The sequence below is a fragment of the Talpa occidentalis genome, unplaced genomic scaffold (assembly GCF_014898055.3).
Source record: "Talpa occidentalis isolate TD23 unplaced genomic scaffold, MPIMG_talOcc4v2.1 talOcc4.7, whole genome shotgun sequence".
NCBI lineage: Eukaryota > Metazoa > Chordata > Mammalia > Eulipotyphla > Talpidae > Talpa > Talpa occidentalis.
This window is the reverse complement of record NW_023605083.1, coordinates 44,146,510-44,167,012: the sequence shown is the minus strand read 5'-3', so window position 1 is coordinate 44,167,012 and position 20,503 is coordinate 44,146,510. Positions and strand designations below refer to the sequence as shown.

The following is a 20,503-nucleotide window of genomic DNA, read 5'->3' as shown; positions in this document are numbered from 1 at the left end:
GTGATTTAGCATTTTCTCCTTTACATTTGATTTTCTATTTACCTATGGCTTGGTCATGACTATAAGTACTACTGGATGAAAAAGGTGAAACTTGGTTAATGTATTCAAACAGTAACTCAGTAAAAGCTTATAAAATCTAAGTATAAGTGGGATCCCTGTCATGATCCATCTCAGCAAAAATACTTTCATCTCATAGATGCCTTGCCTTAATCGTTTCTTCCTTATCAATACTCACCCTTTCTTACTCTTACTCCATCACCTTCTATCACACATTATCCTTTTTTTTTTTTTTTTTTTTTACTTTTTCCCGCCTCATAGAACTTAATGGCAGGTGTATTTATATTTAATCCATGCCTCCCTTCACTGGGATATGTCTACCAGAGCTAGGTTCAAGGCACTACATACATTTTTTTGCTCAGCCTGCTCTCCACTACAGATAGCTCTGGTGTGGAAGTTGCACACTGTTTATAGATGTGTTCTGTTCTAAGCATAGTGCCAGGCACACGCCAAATAACAACTATGACACTGCAACTATAAGATTTCAGAGATGTAAATAAATGTCCTTTTCAAAATAAAATTATGGTAAAAAGCACAACTCAAAAATTTTCTTGATATGCTCAGTAAAGTAAGTCAGAAGGAAAAAGAAAAACATCGGATGATTTCACTTATAGGAGGAATACAGGGGAACCAAATAAGGGATCAGGGGGAAAATAACAACAATAAAAAAAATTAACAGGCAACTATATATCAGAGACATTCTGCAGGGGAGGGGGAGGGATAAAAACAGGGGAGGGAAGGGCACAAGGGACTATGGTGATGGTGCGGGGTGACTTGGTGGTGGGAATTCTATGGGGACTACACCTGAGAGGAGAAAGCAAACATTGTACAAAAATGAATAATGATGAAAAATGTATATAAAATATATTATTAAAATTTTTTTTCTTGAATGGATCAGTCAAAATTTAGTTAAAAGTAAATTTGTTGACACTATTCCTTACTAATGACTACTACCTGAACAGATACCTATACAGATTTTTGACTAACCATAGGGAAAATTCCTTCTCTTCATTTTTCATTAATTCACCAAACAAATATTTGATTGCCTGCTATCTGCCAAATACTGTTCTTGGTGCTGGGGCTACCTTAACTACATGTTCAAGGCAGTTAACCATATAGGGGTTTTTCATATGGTAATCCATGGATTGCCTGTTATTGAACCACCAGAATTATTTTGAGAGCTTCTAAATTTAAAATCAGATTCCATATGACTCATATGCTTATTATAGTTGGGAAAAAAATCTTCAGAATACAGTTTAAACCCCTCTTTAGTTGTAAACTCTTCCTAAGTCATCCCTCTTCAAAGTTTGTCTTTCTCCAAACTCATGAGCCTTATACTTCATAGCATCCCATGTGTAATTAACCATGTCTTGTGAGAGCTCTTAAAATAGAAAAGTGGCACAGTATGCTTGCATCATCTTGCCTTGAGTCCAGCTTCCAGATCTTTCATTTATTACCTATGCAAATTTCTAAGCCTCATTTTCCACATCTAACATATGGTGATAATGCCAACCTAATAACGTTGCTTTGAGGATTAAATGAGATAATGGTATAAACACTCAGTTCTATTTGGCATAGAGTAAGCACTGCATGAAAGTTCTAACGGCTATCTTTTCCATCATTTTATTTCTTTATATTTGTTTATGCTCTTATGCACTATTTCTACATCCAATTGAGGTTAGTGGCCAGAAGACTCCTATGTCATACACCTGATGTCACAGCCTGATGTGCTATGATCTTTATTTACTAAAATGATACTACCAGGTTTTGTAGTCTTATCTTTTTTTGGGGGATATGCAAAGAACATAAAATTTTACTTCATCTGAGTCACACATATGGTTAATCAATAATATTCAAAATCATCATGAAAAGAGAAATAAAAACTTAACCCCAAATGGTAAGCTAATCTTCCAAACAGAAAATGTTTTCCTTTTTGTGTTGCTTGTTCTATTTCAGGTATCACAGTTGATTTCACTATGAATTTGTTACTTGGAGTTTCTGACACATCAAATGCCATAATCGACTTGTTGATGTCAGAATGAATAAATCTCATACACTAGTAAAACGATATGTTCTTCATCTGTCTTTTTTTCCCCCCTTATATACTTTTCTCTCACACTGATGGCAAAATGTATTATCATTAAAACTTTTTACAAAGGTTGGAATCATCTAAATACAAAAACTACATTCCAATGTCATTAATAAAAATTGTGCTTTCCTGCACAAATGACACAAAAATGGCTTGGAAGTAAAAAATAATAGGTCAAGACCATGTAGGCACAGGCAAGATTGATTCAAAACTCAGCCCAAGGAACACTCAGTATAAAAATAGGCTTGAATTTTAACTGGGTTTCAATATAGAACTTAGGAATACATCTGAGGATCTTCAAATACAAAGATAATGATATTTGATAAAGCCATACTAAGTCATTTCGCAGAATGTATGCTTTGATTAAAGTGATTAAGCAGCAGCCGATGATGTGAAACTATAATGGACTCAGAAAAGTAAGTCAGCTTCTCTTATTCCTAGCTAAGAAAATTATATTTGAGAGTATTTGGTGTGTTACCATAGACACTATCAAGAACAAAAATTTCCTGGCAGTGAGTCAAATCTACAAAAACCTCAATTTTACATACTTCTTAAAAACCCACTAATACACATGTAGAATTTTCTAAACAATCTTATCAGGTAACCACATAAAGATTAATTTGATGTTAATACCCTATTTAAATTAAAGGACATGGCAAAACAGATGAATAACTTATAATATAAATCCATATTCTTTTGAAAAATGTAAATATTCTCAGTCATTTATAGTCCTTTTTTTGGTACTCAGGATCTGAGTACAAAGCATTTTCCAAGAAACAATTAATAAACTGATAGGGGAGCAGATGACCTAAGCACAGTCCATAACTGGAGACATTTGCCACATAATTGCAGAAATTTGTCTCAAGAGCAGTATGCCCAGGGAGCTCATCCCATTGGGTACCTGTGCTTCTACTTCTCACAATCCTGTGAGCAGAATAAAGTATCTATTTCAATAAATGGGACACAATCTGTCCAAGAGCTCAGCTAGGAGACTAGTACTCATCCTGAGTCTTTGCCCACCTCCGCACTCCAGCGCACATTTGCTTTTCAATTTCCCTTTGGCTGAACCTGCAAAATGTTCATCAAATCTACTCACAGTGATACTTGAGTATCCCCCCCCCCCACTGCTATCACCTGGGCCAGGCTACCCTAATCTGTCCTGAGCTATTTATTGTAGTAGCTTGCCAAATGGTTTACCTTGTCCCGATATAAATACTTCTCCCAGGAGTAAATGCTATGTTCTGAAAAAAAAAAAAAAGTTGATGAAATCATGTCTCCTTTCTTCAAATCCCACAGAGCCTGATGTGAGCTGGACTTTCTGAACCCCTCAATTCACACTAGCCAGACATACACAGGATTTCTTAAATTCAGTAAATTTCTTCCAACTAAGTGATCTTCCCAATGTGCTCCTCCCACTCCTTGGAATGCTCAGCTCAGTTCTTTTACAAGGCAAGCTCCTTCTTCTATTTCAAGTCTTAGCTAACCTGCCACCTCCTCCAAAAGGTTTTTCCTTTACCCATCTACATAAAATAGTTCCTTTCATCAAATTATTTTCCATTGTGCCACTCGGCATATATTTTCTTAGTATTTATCACTTGAGCTTTTATGGACTGCTTCATTGGTTCAGATGAAAATTCCATATCAATTCACAATGCTTAGCATAGGAACTGACAATATACCATCAATACAAATGAGTGGTTCCATCTAAGGTCTATGTTAACAACATTCATATCTTCTTTATATACCTTTCAGAGATGAGACCAATGAGATGAAATGAAAGGTTTCCCTCTTAAATCACTTCTTACATGCATGCCATTGTTTTGTACTTAATTGGGAGAAGCTTCCAACCTTGTATTTTCTCAGAGTGGTATCATTTCATCTGAGAGTTCTCAGAACTGGTGCCCTATGAGATGGGATTCTTGTCAAGGTGGTAAAGAGGATGGCATAGCACAGAAAATTATATGTCTTCTGTCACACTAGTCATATCTGCGAGGACACTGTAAAGACATTTCTCACACCCAATCTTTAAGTGTTACGGCTTAGGTTAAATCACAAATTAGATATTTATAACATATAACATGATTCTTGAAAATATCTGACTGGCTATACAAGAAAAACCTCAGGGGACTGCAACAGGATTAGGAACCATTCTTTTTAGCAAAATATCTTTACTATTATAATAATAAGAGCAACATACATTTGGCAATTAATAGATATATTTTAAAACACAGATAAATAAAAGGAGGCAGGTAACAATCAACCAGTAAGTTCTCTCTCAGTTCAATCTCTAGGCAACACAACTATCCATCAAATTTCTTAGCTTCCTCATTTCAGGAAGGGGATGGAAAACACTGGCTAAATCTTGAGGTAATAGAAGATGAATGAGTCTGCTGACCAGGACTTTTCCAGGAATAGAGGACACCCTTTGGAAGCCACACTGCTTTAAACCATTAACCATGGGTTAGGGTGCAAATCTCAGTCTAGTGAAAACTGGCTTCTACATAATTTTGAACTTGAAAAGCGCTAGAGGACACAGTGTATTGTCTGTGAGCATGTAGACATAACAAAGCTATTTTCATGCACAGTCCTGGCAGAAGGCCCGTGGTAACTGCTCTGTGGGTCTGGTTACAATTATTTCACTATAGGGAATAATCCAGGACAGTACATCCCTTTTCTGTTCGCTCAGCCTCAAGTGGAAATGTGTACTGTTTTTACTTTGCAAGCCTTTCAGCTCTCTTCCCTGGTTACATTTTCATACTCTTCACCCTCTACATGCTCTATCCGAACTAGTCATGCCAGAAATCTCAGCTAAATTCTAAGACCAAACAATATTACAATACACAAAAATCTCTAAGAGGATGAGAAAGGAAGGGTGTGTCTGTGATAACTTCTTCATGACCCTTGTAATTAAACAGAATCTGGGCAGAGATGCATGAATATACACTATTTGGACATGCGCATCTTTTCATTATGAAATAAATACAGCTCCCCTAAAAAAGGAAAGGGTTGGTATATTCTCCCTGTTTTACCTCAATAACCAAATACATGTGTACTCCCCGCCCACTGCAGCATTTCATACAGCTGAATGTGGCCCCTGGGAGAATTTTTAATGGAACATTTTATACTGAAATGTGTTGTTAATTAAACAAAGTAAAGAAGATAAGAGCAGTTTGCAAGATATCAAGGACCAACTCGTTAACTCCAATATTTAGAAATGTTTATGTCCATCAAACTCTTAGGTGACTTCCCTTCAACAATCAGTTCCAGAACTTCAAAACCCCTCAGCTGCTGTGTTTTTATTCCCTTTTATCAAAGTAGCATTGGTTTACAACACTGTATATGATTCAGAAGAAAATAAGCAGCTCCTCACATGTATGTTACCATTCCACACCCACCACCAAAGCATCCATAGTCTTTTACTGCAGACCATTGGGTCCCCTTCCCCGCTTTGCTCTCACCCTCCTCCCTCCCTCCCCGCCTCTAGTAGCCTCAATTCTGAGCCATATTTATAGTTTATTTTACTTTAGTTATGTCAGTTCCTTTGTTTTGTTTCTCTCTCTTCCACATTAAGTGAAATCATCCAGTGGTTGTCATTTCCTTGTAACATTTCACTTGCATAAAATCCCCTCCAGTTCCACCCATGTTGTTGCAAATGGCACAATGAACCCCCTCAATTATTACAATACTCAGCTTGTTAAGAGCTCCAGACTCCCTTCTTAATTGTCCTAGGTATGAACTTCTTACAGTAATTTTATCCTTAATAATTTGGGCATTTTCCCATATTTTTCCTGCATTGGAAATATACATAGGTAGCATAGAGATTATAGTGAAAGGTGAAGCAAAGACAGAAAGGAGTTGGTCACTGGGAATGCAAAACAATTTATCTATCAATAGATGGACTTTTTATTAAAAATGCAGGCAGTATTTTCTATATTTTGAGAAACAAATTTTCATGATTTTTTTTTGAAATCAACGACAGCATATGATGTGAATCATGCTGTGGCTGTACAGGTCTTTAATTCTTCACAGTTTGACCTTTCCATGTCTCACATTATTCTGTTCACCACATATCAAAGGTAGGGTGACTTTCTGTAGCAAGCTAAGGGAGGGAATCATAGTATGTCTTTATTGTGTCCAGGTTAAGCCCAGTTCTAAGGAATAGTAAGTAAACTGGGTAAGAGATGAGTTGAGGCAATAGAAAGAGAAGTCACCAATCAATATCAACTAGAGGAATGTAAAGGTAAAAGTAAAACATAAGCTTGAACAATTCTGCTAACCTCATTTCCCTTGTACCAAATGGTAAAATGAATTTTAGTTTGTTTAGAATTGACATTTTTTAAGACAGTGCTTAAATGTGACAGAGAGCAGCACTGTTTACAATAGCTAAGCTTTGGAAACAACCCAAATGCCCAAAAATAGATGACTGGATCAAGAAGATGTGGTACATATATACCATGGGGATATACCATACTCAGCTTTCAAAAAAGATAAACACATGCAATTTGCAGCAACATGGATGGCACTGGAAGGGATCATGCTCAGCGAAATAAGCCAAAAAGAAAAAGAAAAATACCGGATGGTCTCACTCATAGCAGGAATCTAGAAAACTTAAATAAGGGACCAGGAAAATGAATATAAGAAAGTGAAAATCAAAATCAACAAAAAACTATGAACCAGAGACACTTTTTGGGGGGTGGGGGCGGGAGGGGAAGGATTGGGGTCAGAATGGGGCGTTTGCAATTGTATGGGGGAATATAAAAATAAAATTTATTATTTAAAAAAAAAAATAAATGTGACAGAGGGTGCAATAGTGACTTGCCACCAACTTTCTAGTTGGGATCATCAAGACTGACCATTTCTACTTGCATCCAAGTGTTGCACCTTCCATAACCTTTCCCTCAAATTACTTCATTGCCTTTAACTGCATAATTTGTGCATATATGTTCGTGTATATTTGCCTCTGTAATGAGATAAGATCTTTTGAAGGCAAATAACATGTTTGACAAATATTTAAATTATAACCTGCCTAATTCACTTAATTCCTAGCATGATGACTGAAAAAAATCTTTTTTAGTGTTCAATAGATATTTTTCATGTATACATAAATAAAGACTATAGGGCCTCCCTGGTGGCGCAGCGGTGGAGCGCTGGGTTGCGAAGCTGCCCGCGGCCTCTGCGGCGCCGGTTCAATCCCCGGCTGCTCCCCGGCCACCAGAGGAGGGTCCCACATGGCGTGCAGACCTCTCCTGCCGCCCGCTGCCCCCCTCAGCAGTGTACTTCGGTCCTTCTGCCTGCTCTGCTCCCCGCTCTGGCTCTGGTGAATTCTCTCACCCTCCCGCGCTTCTGACTGTACCCAGTGCATGTATAAACAAAACAAACAAACAAGCAAACAAATAAATAAAAAAAAAAAAAAAAAAAAAAAGACTATATACAATCCTTATTCGCATGGAGGTAAAGCCTTGTTAGGAAGATAATATATACAAAAACAACTGCAGTACAATAATAGAAAACTACATAAATTACCTAAAACTCTATTCTCTTTACATCTATTTTTTATGTTTTACATATACCCACATGGTATATTCTAAAACCTAATGGTAATAAGACAACTGTAATAGAAGTGATGTAATAAAGAGAAAGTAGAGGACCCTACCTAGAAACGTGTGCATAAGTGCATGTATATATAGGATGCCAGAAGCAGTTAATATTAAATATATATAAGGCATAATTCTAGCATAGACTTACAGCTACCATACTGATTTGTTAATTTTTTAGATTTATATCTAGATAAATTAAGTTTCTTACAGTGAAGTATCCTTATGACCACTGAGAGATGAACTGTGTGGAAAAACTTTGAGGTCAGTTCAACAGCATTTGTAGAACAGTCTTCATATCAACAATTTTATATCTTAAATAATTTTGTAAATTCCCTTTATTTATTATTCATTGCACCAAATAACATTTCTTGATTGCTGAACCTATATTATTTAATTTTCCAATGAGAGGCCATATCTGCAATGTAAGGCAAAAATATTCCTTTTGAGGCCTTAGATTTTGAATTTCTTGAACTAATCCCGATAATTTAATATATAAAACACACTACACTAAAACAGCTTTTCTTTGCTATTCAGGTCAGGAAACTTTCAGTAAAACATAGTTTATGACTCTAAACACTATATTTTTATGAACATCAGCTATTTCAACTTTCACAAACTAGTTTATATGTAACATTTGCTAACATTTTTTTTCTTGCCATATGACTAGGGTACTGGTAAATTTACTAGCATGCAAAGCACCTTACAAATGTGACCTGGTATCTTCCTGGTTGCTCACCTAAAATTATTAGTAATGTTTCACTACTTTCACTTAAGCATCTTGCCCCCAGGAAACTCATTTTATTTGTACTTTTGGAGTTATGCTGTCTAAAAAGATATCATTTCAAGCAGCAATGGCCCAAGTGGTAATAAGTTCACTTAAAATCCCTGATTACATATGCCCTAGTCACTCAATTGAAAACCAGCAAATTACCCCAAATCCACAAAGTCCAAATAATTGAAATATTAAAAACCTCTGCAGCACTAAGTATGTGATGAGGGTACCACAATACACAAAAACATGTCTTTTCAGATGACATTTTCTCTTGTTCTGAAACTGCTTATGATGCTTACAAAGATAAAGGAATTCATGTTTCCTGTACCCAGGAAACACCTTTAGGAACAGGAGGAAATTGCCCCACCTACTGGAAAGTAAAATTGGTGAGTCTACAGGCAAAGTTCATGACTGGACTGTCGGAGGCAGCTGTAGAGTTTAATATAACACAAACCAAAGAGGTGCAACCCAGGGGATAAAGGCAAGGAAGCAGATATTTCGAGGAGCTGAGACTCCTTCCAGCCTTGGGCACAGTGCCCTTTCACCCAAGTATCTGGGGTGTGTTACAATGGAGTTCGTTGTAACATGTTCTTACATATCCTGTAGGAAAAGGCCTGGGAGCTCCATCAGCTGTCAAGGCAGAGTTATTTCATGATCAAATTTTTGATAGGTTCAGATAAGAGATCTGTACACTAGAATCTTATCTGTTTCTATGTTTTGCATTTGTTTTCTTTCCTCTTAGTTTCCTAAGGCAGCTATTTGGAAAAACTGACCATAAGGGAGCCAGGAGATTCAGAGTGGCAGAGAGGCCAAGGTCTGAAGTAGCCCTGGAGCAGGACCCACAACCCTAATGATCCAGGCAAATCTTCTGATGCCAGCAAGCCCTGGGGAGGAAAAGCAGCAGGCTGGGGGAAACCGAGGGTGTGAGTTTTTCCTGAGTAAATACTGTAATGTAGTGACATTAGGAGAAACGGCACATTTCTCCCTGCAGTACAGGGATAGTAGAGACATGCAATTAAATAAGGTCTGGCAATCCCTGCTTGCAGCTTTTTACCAGGCCATTCAGCTTCCTCCAGTTACTCATCTGACCTGAGCTTGGGTACATATCTGCAGCATTGGGCAGTATCCTGAGCCATTATTCTGCCTAGCTGTGGTTTTCTCTCCTCTCTTGTAGATCAGGCTCCTCAACTTTTGTCAGTTAAAGGTTGAATCTCAAAATATCAAGCAAAATTTAGGTACTGTTGAGAAGTACTAGTGAAAGAGGAGATGGCAGGGGTGAGGACAGGGTGAATGGACGTCTCCAGGGATTAGGCTTCACTTTACAACTGTAGTTTGATGCACTGTTGCTTGAGGCCCTCCTATCATTTCTCAGTAGCCTATTGCTCATGTTGCTTATTGACCCCAGCACCACTGTGTGGCCCAGTCGTTTAGTACTCAGACTCCCGTAACTTTCAGCTTCACTTACAGGCAAAGATTGGCCTGTAGAGCAAACCAATGGAATTATAAGAAATGGTTTATTCTTTCTGATTTTTATCAGATTGTTTCCATCTACTTCGGCTCAATGATCAAAGCGGACTGCCCCAAATCTGAAAATACAGTGGATATTTCAAGTAAACTGTTCCTTGGGACCTTCCTTTCATCCATCATAGTTCTGGCAAAAGATCAATCTTAAGAAATGCTCAAAATACACGAGAAAAGAAAACAGATGCATATTTCAGCCCCAAAGTGATTGGGAGGATTTTTCATTTTTTGTTGAAAATATTAGTGTTATAGTGATACTCAAGTAATAGTACAGCTGGGTATCACTGAGGTCTGAAGCCACAGTTTACTTGGTTGGCATGTCTGAGATTATACCCATTAGGGGAAATGGAGAGAGAAGGGCTTAAAAAGAATTCTTGATTTTTTTCCTTTACTATTTTATAATCAGGAAAATATCCCAGAGAAACAAGCAGAGTTTAGCATGAAGACTATTTTTTCAAAAAACCAATTTACAGTCACCAATTTAGGTATCTGCTTAATTTAGATACCTGTCAGAGCAGTCCAATGAAAAATTGTAAAATAAGTAAACTTAAAGATGCAAAGTAATAAACTTCTCTTGAGTGCCAGTTTCTTGTTAAACTCAAACTTTTACCCTTTTATAAGATATAATAAATTGAAATGATTTAATATTTAACTTCATCACAAAGAAAGAAACCCCCTTTACTTGTTTGTGATGAAGGGGATCTTGAATATCTTGTGACTCATGGGATCCTGAATATCTCCATCAATGTCAAAGCTTAGGTGGGAGGCCATGGAGACACTGGCTATGGTCTGAAAGTTTGAGTCTCCTAAAATGTGAGATCTGATGCCCAATATCAAGTATTATGGGATGGGGCCTGTTGGAGGTGGTTAGGTCACGAGGGTGGAGACCTAGGAAGGGGATCAGTGCCCTTAGACGAGACCCCAGAAAACTTCCCTGCCCCTTCCTACTGCCAAGTGAGGCCAGCAGTAGAAAGTGGATGCTTACAAGACACTGAATTTGCCAATGTCTCGATCTTAAACTTCCCATCTTCTAAAACTATGAAAAATAACTGTTGTTTATAAGTGACTCAGTTTATGGTGCTCGTTAAAGCAGCCCAAAGAGAATAAGACACCATCATTTCAGAGCCTCTGTTCTTGGGACTGTCTCAGTCCAAAAAACAGATGACTTAACAACTTAATATATCCACATTACATCAAGGCCCACCTCCTTTAACAGGTCTGCTGTAGACTGAGAATGAAAGAGTGTTGTTCTCGGGCCTCCCTGGTGGCGCAGCGGTTGAGCGCTGGGTTGCGAAGCTGCCCGCAGCCTCAGCGGCGCCGGTTCGATCCCCGACTGCTCCCCAGCCACCGGAGGAGGGTCCGATGGCATGGCGCGCAGACCTCTCCTGCCGCCCGCTGCTCCCCTCAGCAGTGTACTTCGGTCCTTCTGCCTGCTCTACTCCCTGCTCTGGCTCTGGTGAATTCTCTCACCCTCCTGCGCTTCTGACTGTACCCAGTGCATGTACAAACATACAAACAAATAAATAAATAAATATACATGCCTCTTTTTTTAAAAAAAAAGAAAGAGTGTTGTTCTTAGTGAAATACCTGAGTCTTGTAATCTTTGTCACCTGCTCTACATCAGGGCATAACTAGATGAAATAATCTTCCCATCCCTCCCTGGAGCAGGATGCAAAACCATTTTTAGAAAAACCCTCATGTCATTAGCTTCAATTCCTTTTTGCTATGAATCCTATCATAGTGGGGGCTCAGAGTATAGTTACACAATCCCTTTTCTAAAATCCTTGGAACAGATGTATTGGAATTCAAAATTTTTTTCAGATATGGTGTCCGGCATATATATCACACAAAAATTCCAGTGGGTTCTGAGCCAGCCTCTCCTAATCAAATGCATTAATATTTCTGCAGTGAAATGTATGAGTTCTCACAATAAATAGAGGCTGAAAATAGCTTCAAATCAGTTCAGGGCAAGCTTTGCCATCAAATGAATTTCAGTGTCAAACTTGCAAAAGAATTTTCAGTTTTCTGGGCATTTTGGATTTTGAAATTGAGAGTAAGAGCATGTAGATCTGTATTAGGTTTTCTAAGTTAAGACAAATTAATCGGTTGATGCTTAAAGAATAAAAGAGCTGGAACCTTCGGCAAATAACCTAAGGGGGCCTTTTCAAAGGGTTCTTTTAGACACGGAATTTGACCATACTGAACAGGATTATGATAAGCGAGTTCCCTTGTTCCCAAGCTGCTGTCATATGACCTTGAAATATCTGTCCCCCAGAGTGAGTTTGTGACAGTGCTGTTGTCATGGAATGAGCTGCCTCACTGTTCTGCAAGGAGAGGGCCCAGAAGTGGGCAGCCCTAAGTGCTCCGAGACTCACAGGAACATTCCCAGACTAGAATAAAAACTTCAACAAGGCAAGAGTGTTGGAGCCAACTGGCATGCTTGCATGATGACGCCATCATAAAGTCATTACACAGTGTGATTTTTTTAAGGCTATATATACACAAATATACCAAAACAAGTTGTCTTTCACCTGTTTAAGGGGAATTTTTTTAGGTCCTAATATTTGATGTCTTAAAGGTGAGAGTGGGAAGATCACATTCTGGGTTGCTATGCAAAGACTCAATATATGAGGGATGGGTAAACTGTTGTTGAGGTGAGGGGTGGCCGCGAGTGGAGATGTACGGAGATAAGACTTACTTGGCTTCCAGGGCCAGTGCGATGATGCCCGCAGCCATGGGGGCTGAGGCCGAAGTCCCTGTGTGGTTGTCTGTGCAACGCTGCCTCAGATCAGTGGTAATCTAGAAGATATAAGTGAAAAATGTAGGTCTCTGGGGTCAGTGTGAATCACCTGCAAGAAGAAAGCCATTTACTCATGGAAGTGGAGTAGAGTAGTGTTGGAACAGTTATTTAAATTCCCTGCTCCTGTACACCTGTGACCATCACTTCCAGAGAATCACTTGTATAAATCAAATCTGAAAAAGGAAGGATGGACTCCACTTCTTTTAAAACCAGGGTCAGGATAGGGTACACCTTTGACCCGAAGCCTGAGGGTGTGTATCTCCTTAAATTTTTCATCCTTGCACCTCACTATCTCATCCTCGTCCCAGCTCTGGTTAAAACTAAAGTTTGTTCATTACCCCAATATATTTAATGATCAAACACTCTGAATCAACAACCAGGCAGAGCGAGGCATTGGCAGCATGAGGAATAAAGCACACAGTCTGGCCTGGGTCTTCCCAGAGCTGTCACCTGAGAAGAACCACAAGTTCTCAGCAACAAGGACACTCTTCCATTGAAGGGACATTTGCTTATGGGCCAGTATTTAGAATTCATACTGCATGGACGAACTATGACTTCCTCCAAGATTTAACTTGAATACTGAAAAGTTGCAACCTGGGGGGCTGGATATGAAATTATAGTACTAAGTACATGCTTATGAAATATAGAAAGAGATTAGCCATTTCTCCATTTTTTAAAATCAAAGTGTGAGAACTGGATCATTTTTCCCTCTTGGCTTGAATCCAGTTCACTTCAGTTTGTGCCTGAATACCTTTCCCTATAGCAAGCACAGAGTTTCTCAATCATTGTTTCATGCGCATTTTACTATGGACAAAAACGTCAACTCAGATTCTCTTTAACAAGAGAAATGGAACACTATGGGGCAAGACTTTACAGATCACTGTAATAGCAAAGATTTTTAAAAATCTTCCCTTCATCACAACTTCTACTTTTGCCCTCCAGGGCAAAATCACTCCTGTTGGGAATTCACACGGTTTCACTGCAGTTCTTGGAAAACCTTGGTAATATAGTACCCATTTTTTACAGATAGAAATAAGCTGAGATGCAAGGTCAGCAGGAAGGGATAGGGAGGGGGGCAGCTGTAAACAACGCCCTGTTGCTTTAAGGTGCATCCTTCAAGGAGTGTGAAGATGAATTGATTTGGAAAGAAATTTGATCTTCACAGGAAGAAAGTGCCACATAACTTTTTAGAAATGAGTCATCCCCTAAAAGTTTTCTCAGTGTCATATGAGGATATCTGAGTGGACTTGTAATTATCTGTTATGGATCTAGATTAACACCCCAGCTGATTTAGTTTCACGCCAGGCCATCGGTTCTCATTGTCTTTTTTTTTTGACACATCTAATGTTACCAGATTACCCATACCAGATAGATACCCACACAGAAGACTAGGACAACAAACAAAATTATATAAAATCACATAGGTACAGTGGTAGGAGTGAGGAGACCGGTCTAGTATGTTTTCCTGAGTAACTGATGGTGGGTGTGAGGGAGCCCCGACAGTGTCCTTAGCAAGCAGAGAAGGTTGTTTCTGGATTATGAGACTTTGCTAGGCATCTGCTAAGTCTCCTCATTGAATACCTGCAAGATGTCTGAGTAAACAGTGTCAAGCCCACTTCGATATTAAGAAAGTTTCTAAATTCCCAATTGCTGACTTTGAAAAAGTATTTTGTATGTGTGTGCAAAAAAGCATATAACACAGATTTATCCTTCTATAAGTGTACACTACAGTACTGTTAACTGTATGCATAGAATAGATCTCTAGAACTTTTTCATCTTGCACAAGTGAAATTCCTGATCCTCCCTACCTCCTCACCCCCCGCCCCAGCAACTACAAATCTGTTCTACGTTTTTGAGTTTGACTACTGGAGGTAGCTCATATAAGTGGGGTTATACCACAGTTGTCTTTTTTGGTTTATTTCATTTAGAATAATGTCCTCAAGTTTCATCCATGTTGTATCATATGGCAGAATTTTCCCTTTTTTTAGGCTGCATAATTTTCCACTGTGTGTACATACTACACATTTTTATTCATTCCTCTGCCAATGGACATTAGGGTTGCTTCCAACTCTTGGCTATTGTGAACAATGCTGCAACAGACATGAATGTGCAAATAACTATTTGAAATCCTGTTTTGAATTCCTTTGGATATCTACCCAGAACAGGGACTGCTGGATTATTAAAATGGTATTTCTACTTCATTTGAAATTGTAAGTAATTTTACAGTCTTATTTTTCCAAAGGCCTGGTCCCTAAGTCAGTGCATAAACACCCCAGAAGCAGCCTGCATCCAGGTCTCCAGATACGTTGTTGTTGTTGAGAGATGGCCTTGCCTGCATTCTTCCCCTTTTACCTCACCCTCATGGTCATCGTCTCTTGCCAAGTTTTATTTTTTTCAATGACTTGTGCCTGGATTCAAGATTTTTCATCATGTTTTCCCACTTGGCTCACTTTGCTGATTCTTCAGCTGCACCAGACACTTTCAATGCACAGAAACAAATCCAGAATAAACACTCCAAGTGTGTGTAGCATTTTTGAGTCTAATAAATAACCACCTCCAGCCAACCTCAAATGCAAACAATAAAATTTTTATGATGTCGGGTTTGCTATAGGAATATGCCCCATCCATAGAGTTACCAGGTGTATACACATGTACTATATGCTTAAATAAAAAGCTACTCAGGACTTTGACATATAAATACCAATAAGTTTTAAATGCTATTACTATAGACAAGCTTATGGAATTTCAAATCAGCATTGTGCTTTATTTTTTTTTTTTCAACCACTTTAAATGAAATTTGAGTAGTGAGTAGGGGTGGAGAGGGAGAGCAGCTGGAAGGTGATGGAGAGGGGGAAGGTTAAAAGGAATGGGGAGAAAAGAAACAAAAACATCCTCACTCCCTTCTCATCCTGCCTTAAGTGGAAATTCCAGCTGGCTCATTTCAAGAGGAAGTTACTGTCAGTGGTGGAGATATTTAGGTGTAAATTACCGGAAAGATCAAAAGCTGGGTTTTCATCATTAAGAGAAGCCATAGTATGGGAGAATTTTTATGTCTATCTTTAGAAAGAGAGGACAAAGACCACCAAGGAGCATGCAATCTTGAAGAAAAATGATGTTCCAAAACCTGGAACCACATGGGGTAACCCTATTAATCACAATGCATGCAAACAAGACCTGACAGTGTAATTTACAGGAAAAGTTGTAGTAACCAGTCGGCACACATCATGGGGCGGGAGTACACAGATTCTAGATGTGAACAAAGAACACTAAAGCACTTCAACTTCAGAATCTATTTTAAAGAATGTCTAAGAATTTGGTTTCAATCCCGGTGGTACGTCTTACACACTCCAAATTCCTCAATCCACTACCCAAATCAGAAACAGAATTCGTCTCCACAGAACTTCTCAGATTGCTCAAGAAAATATCATTTCTGTCCATCAGAGTGAAGGAAACAGGACATGACACCAGGCTCTGAGCCAGATCAAAGCTGTCCTGATCAGCAAATTAGATTTTCAGACTGTCTCAGGATGAGCTGCAGATGGTTTTTTGGACTCCACAAAGTTAGGGGTGTCATCTTCATTGGTGAGAAGGGCTGGGTATTGTTCAGGTCCAGTCAGCCTTCCCCTGAGAAGAACTATCACTTTTTCTCATCTTCAGCTCTTATTTCCTAATATTTCACATTTCATTACTTGAGCTGATTGGATCTTTTATTTTAGCTCGTTGACGTGATTCTTCAGGGAATCTCAGCTGAGACTGACTTCAGCCAGAAGTGACAAGGCTTTACCGCAAGCCCACAATTTAGATTTTCTGTCTCCCTGATATCTTGTGATCGGGTTTATTTTGAAATTGCCATATTGTCTCAGATATGCTAAAAGAGCAACTGAACAGATATTTTTAAAACATGCAATGATTCTACTGTCTGTTAAGTTGAATTTGTTTCTGGTGTTCATTTTGATGTGGAGTAATAATGTGCCAAAAAAGCTGTTTCAGACATAGCAATGGGGGAGAAGGGCAGAAATAAAATCTTAAATGTGTCCATGAATAAAATAGAAGGAGCTCATTTATTAAGCACAGGAAAATGAAAAGGAACCATGGACCAATCAAAGTTTTGTTTACAGAAGTCACAAAATCAGGCATAAAATTCAACCCTGAATGACAAGTCCATGTGAAATCCTATTCCTGTGTTGCTATGAGAATCAACAAATGTGAAGTGCAAACTGAGGTTTGCTTATAAATGTGAAGTTGCACTCACTAAAGAAGACCCCATTCTATATCATCTTGGCTTCTTCGTTGTGTTTAGGTCTGAGCGAGGTATGGAGCAGAGGCACACAATTTATTTGCTAAGTTGAACTGCTAATGTCAAGCTCCTTTACTTTCGTTTTGTTTAGTCCTATAAACACTCCCACTTATTAGGGATCACTTCAAGGTCACTTCTTTATCAACTCTCCAAACAAAACCCACATGAACTTATAATCAACCTGCAGAAATTATGTTTGTATACGACTCTATCCCATCCAGGGGCTGAAATACAGCTATTCCTCTCATAACTACTATGGCAATCACCAGGAGCACTGCCTGTAAAGCCAGCAAGAGCAACTTGCCATAAGTGAGGCAAGGTGCAAGAGGCATAGAAGTGTGCACACTCATGTGTGCATAATAAAACTCCATTGAAAATCACAGTGCCTCTACCAGGGAGACGCGCAATTTATTTACTGAGGAGATGGAGGTTCAGAGAGACCAACTTCCTTGAGGATTCATAGCTACAAGAGTGGATAAGGGTGTCTCCCTGGTGGCACAGGGGTTAAAGACAGTGTTATCAAGCCACTGCCAGCCACTATAGCACGAGTTCAATCCCTGGCCAGCCAGGGAGCTGATCCACATGGCACAGCAGACATCTCCCAGTTCTTGCATACATATATATAAATCTTTTTTTTTTTTTTAAATGGGTAAGTGGGGGAGTTTTACATTCTGAAATGGCAGATAAAAGAAAAAAAAGTTACAGGAGGTTGTCACTGCTGAAAGCAAGGGTGGTGATTCCAGATCACCAGAAGCAATGATGGTGGAAATGGCTTGGAGTACAGACCCCATCAGTAAGTGGTCACGATCAAATCAAATCTCTTCAGGAACAATTTTTTTTTTTTTAATCATTCTCAAGAGACTATATACCAAACTTCCAAACAAACATAAATGAATTTTCTGGTCTCTTACTCAAGAAAAATAATGACATTTCACAAATCAAAAGGAGAATGACATTTCTCAAATCAAAAGTGAGATGACCAAGAGTGTGAGCCATCCCAATGCGGACAGAGATTGTATTTGAATAATGAATTGGTGGTGGGAGAGGGCAGAGGTAGTGAACAGGATATTTCTGCAAAAGGAAACGTGTAGCTGCTTAGGAACATTAAAAACAATAAGATAATTCCTCCACATGGAATTGGGGGGTTCAGGTCATCCCTGAGAGACCCCAGGCGGCAAGCTTGTTTGGAACACAGAAAAATAAAATGACATCAGGAAAGAGCTGAACAGACCATAGATTCTCTAAACCTTGGCTCACAAAACCCCTCCCAGGAGGAATATGAAGGCCCCCATATTCCAATGACTGAGACAAATTACTACAGGAAAAAAAAAAGGCAAAGGCTGAACTAGTCCCAAAGGAAAAAAGATAATTTAAGGATGGGAGTGACTGCGGGGAGAGAGGAGCTTTATCTCAAAAACAGAACATGTAAGAAATTTTGGGAGGAATAGTTATAGATTTTTTTTTTTTTAACTCTTTGGCCCTAAGGAAGGTTATACGGGCAGCTTTATCATGGAGCAGTATTCCTGCTGGTACTTTTCTATGTTAAATATATTTTTACCAACGTACCAGAAGGTACCCTTAAAGAAACAAGAGTAGCTCCCTATCTTGTGTGGCTACAAAAACAACCCCTGAAGCATCCGTTCTTCCCAGTGTCTGATAGTCATTTATGCAGGGATATTTATTAATTTCAGGCTTTGGGAAGAAACTATAAGTAGTCTGCTTTCTGGTGTGAAGAAAGGACAGTGAAGAGGATGTATAATATGTTAAGTAGCTCTGAGGACACTAGAAAGAAAATTGAATGGGATAAAAGAGTAATGCAGAGGAGAGTGCTCTGTTTTAGGAAAAGCAAGGAAAAAAACCCGCTATGAAGTGACATTTGAGAAGAGACATAAATGAAATGGGACTGGCAGAAGTGTTCCTAACACCAGACACTTTTCACATGAGGGGGCCCAGTTTGAATGGCACCCACAGGCACGACCTCAGGGAGATGGCTATGCCATAGGGAATGGGACTGTTCATTTTCTGAAGGTCGAATGGCATAAATTGCATAATAAGAAGGAAATGATATTGGACATAAATATTTTCTAAATCACTTATTTTAATCACTGTGAAAAAAACCCAAACCCAAAATAGCAAGAAAGTGCCATTGCTTCATGCAGACCCACACCGGATGTCCATGAAATGTGTCTGGGACATAACAGCACATTGGTTACAAGATGTGCTTAGAGTCCATCTAACTTTGGTAGGAATCCAGGCTCTACCACTAACAATCTCTCTCTCTTTTATCCTTTCCAGCTTCAGTTTTCTCCTCTGTAAATTGGAGAGACTACCTGATCCCTCCACATAGGATTTTGAGGATAGAATGAGACAATGTCTTTGATGTGCAAGGTGCTGTGCTGGGCATACACTGTAAGGGTAAAAGTATCAAGTTTATGGCAAAATGTCAAAATCAACAAATAACTATGAACCAGATACACTCTATGGGGGGTGTGGGGTGGGGGAAGGAGAGATCGGGGTCAAAATAAGGGGATTGTAATTGTATGGGGAATATAAAAATAAAATTTAAATTTAAAAAAAAGAAAGAAAAAAATAAAATGTAGAATCTTGAAAAAAAATTTAAAAAATAGAGCTATAAATATATTACATGTCTGGCATGGAATAAAATGTATAAGGTGCTATTAATCAAACCATGTTATTTCATAATAAGGCTTTATAATAATCATTAATTTCATCTGATTTCTATTTCTCTTATAGAGGAGCTTCTTCTTGTAGTAATCTTGACATTTAGGATGCCTCATTTGGTAATAAGGTACAAGGCCATAAATGGTCTGAATCTTTTAAGGCATGAATGGAATACGAAACTCCACAACTTTACTAAGTGCAGTGGCAGGAATCCAAGAGATAGAGACCAGACACCTGGCTATGTTTTGAAACCCAGGACAAGGTTTTCCTGTTTGCACACCATGAAAAGGTCTTCTGTGAAGGACAAGTAAAATTTATTTAACAGAAGTGCTTTCCCAGAAGTGGAGAGATTGTTCCTTTCTCCTGGATCCTGAGTGTCGGCCTCAGTTCAAATCACACAGGTGCTCTACGAATGAAGAATGACAACTGTGCTTCTCTGGAGAAACTACAACACAAAGGGAAACTCTGCCATGCCTGTAACTCTCAATCACAAATGCCACTAGCAGGATGCGGGCATCTCTGAGGGACCACAGGCATCTGGTTCAAAGCCTGGTGAAGAAAAGGTCCTAGCACAACTCAGATTGATTTGTCATTCTGACATCTAGAAAGAAAAGGGGTCAGCTGGACCATAAAAATGTTGATATTCCAATTTTACTCCCATTTGAACTGTTAACATGTTTCTTTATGG

The 20,503-nt window shown here is 38.8% G+C and overlaps 1 protein-coding gene across 3 annotated transcripts in view; it reads right to left on the bottom strand.

Annotated features, from left to right (window-relative positions):
• The window catches only part of PCSK5 (proprotein convertase subtilisin/kexin type 5), a 417,590-nt gene that overhangs the window by 213,450 nt on the left and 183,637 nt on the right, over nucleotides 1–20,503 (bottom strand). For all 3 annotated transcript variants that reach the window (XM_037495353.2, XM_037495354.2, XM_037495352.2), the window contains exon 9: nucleotides 12,735–12,835. In XM_037495353.2, the coding sequence (XP_037351250.1) occupies nucleotides 12,735–12,835 (101 nt within the window). The remainder of the gene's footprint in view (nucleotides 1–12,734; nucleotides 12,836–20,503) is intronic.